At 49.6% G+C, this 2212-nt stretch overlaps 1 protein-coding gene across 1 annotated transcript; it reads left to right on the top strand.

Moving 5' to 3' along the window:
• Positions 1 to 368: 368 nt before the first annotated feature.
• LOC308094902 (CMP-N-acetylneuraminate-beta-1,4-galactoside alpha-2,3-sialyltransferase-like) lies at positions 369 to 1226 on the top strand (the record flags this gene model as incomplete). Its single annotated transcript, XM_080441725.1, has 1 exon — positions 369 to 1226. The coding sequence occupies one exon, from the start codon at positions 369 to 371 to the stop codon at positions 1224 to 1226; it is 858 nt and encodes a 285-aa protein (XP_080297851.1).
• Positions 1227 to 2212: the final 986 nt, after the last annotated feature.

Raw genomic sequence — 2212 nt, 5'->3', positions numbered from 1 at the left:
TAGCTGACTTCTCGTGACGTCAGTGAGATGTCACGAGCATCCACCCAAGCACTATATAAAGGGTGGCCACCATAACCTGAGTTCAGATGCAAGAAGTGTTTACTCCGATCTTTGCTTATATCCAAGACCCGAGTCCTCAAGGCTATATTTGAATTCAACCTTCAAGTTCCTGAATCAGCTTTCACCAGGACAGACCCCAGCACCTTCCATACGAGTCAGGATATTCGGCTTAAGGTACCATGCATAGGAGAGCCGTGCGAAACGTTCTCCTGGGTATTTGTTTCATTCTGACCCTGGGTGCCTTGACGTGTGTCTTGACGTACTACTGGTTCCCGACGTCATTGGATGAATGCAATGCAGCTTGCAGAATGGCCACCCTTTACCCAGGGTTTGGACTCGTACCAGTTCCCATGTTCCTCGATCGAAACTTTAAACAATTCCGCAGCATCAGTGATTATGTCCTTCCTTTTGGAATCAAATCACATGAGAAGATCGTAGAGGATATTCTGTCAGCTACAAACAACTACGGTCTAGGGGAGGAGCTGGACAGTTTCAAAAAGAGATGCATCGTCATCGGGAACGGAGGAATCCTGACCAATAAGTCTCTGGGCCAGACGATCGATACTTTCGATGTCGTTGTGAGGTTGAACGCAGCTCCTGTGAAAGGTTACGAGAGAGACGTGGGCTCCAAGACCACCATGCGCATCCTATACCCCGAAAGCTGCCCCAAGGACCCGGAGCAGATAGAGAGCCAGTCGCTGTTCGTCCTCTTGGCCTTTAAAGCTGCAGATCTCGAGTGGTTCCGGCACATGGTCTTCAAAGAGAAGCTACCTGATACAGAGGACCTCTGGAAGCCAGTGGCACAGCACGTACCTAGAGAACCCGCGGACATGCGAATCCTCAACCCCTACTTCATCAGGGAGGCCTCTTTCAAGCTCATCGGCTTCCCGTACCACGATGGTCGGCCACTTTGGGATAAGGAGAAGGGCAATATTCCCACGACGGGGGCGGTTGCCATAACGATGGCCCTCCACAACTGTGACGAAGTGGCTGTGGCTGGTTTTGGCTACAACATGAGCGATCCCGACGCTCGCTTGCATTACTACGACGACATCAAAATGTCAGAAGTGACAGTAACGGGCAATCATAACATAGTGAAAGAAAAGCAGTTTCTGAAAAAGATTTTGAAGGCTGGAGCTATCCAGGACCTTACCATGGGCATCTAGATCAATGGTTCTATGTTGTTCTATGTTCTATATATATATATATATATATATATATATATATATATATATATATATATATATATATATATACACACACATATATATGGGAAAAGTTCTTTTTAAATGTGTGTTTGGGAAACAGTGGCCTAGAGAACATGTAGGCCTACATATATTTTCTGTGTTTTGTAACGATGGTGTTTTTTATGGGTTTATCTCTGCATCAGCGTGGCGAAACGAGGCCCAGGCCGCAACAGGCGGTGTAGGGTTAATGCTGGGTTCTCGGGCGCGTAAGGCTCTCCGTTGGGTTCACTACCACACCAACAGGATCCTGATCGCAGAGTTTTCGGGCAATCCAGTAACAACAGTGATAGTCGTGTACTCGCCCACCAACGTGGCACCACCTAAGGACGTGGAGGAGTTCTTCGAGGACCTGGTAGCAGCGGTCCGAGAAGTCCCAGCCCACAACTTCCTGGCAATCCTTGGGGACTTCAACGCAAGGCTTGGACCAGAGGACACACCCTTCCCTTACCACGACTCTACTAACCGCAATGGCGCCTACCTCACTGCCTTCCTCACAGAACACGAGCTACTGGCGGCAAATACCATCTTCCGGAAGAGGATAGGAAAGAGGTGGACCTTCCGAGATAGAGCCACTGGTACGCTGAGACAGTTGGATTACATCCTTGTGAGGAAGAAGTGGAGGAACTCCATTATGAATGCAGAACCATACTCCACATTCAGTACTGTGGGCTCAGACCACCGAGTGGTCTCAATGAAGGTGCGTCTGAGCCTCAGGGCCCCCAAACCAAGCCCCAGGATCCGGTATAACTGGAAAGCGCTCTCCGGCGACCCTGGCCTCCAAACCAGGTACACAGAGGAGGTGAGGAAGCGATTCCAGCAGCTGGATATGGAAGCGGATCCCAGCAGCGAATACATGCGTTTCGTTGCTGCCAACGAGGAGGCGACCAAACTGTGTGTACCCATGA

This window comes from Gymnoscopelus braueri (genome assembly GCF_963280865.1).
Source record: "Gymnoscopelus braueri genome assembly, chromosome: 11".
Lineage (NCBI taxonomy): Eukaryota > Metazoa > Chordata > Actinopteri > Myctophiformes > Myctophidae > Gymnoscopelus > Gymnoscopelus braueri.
The sequence above is the reverse complement of the archived record's forward strand: the minus strand, read 5'-3'. Positions and strand labels throughout refer to the sequence as shown.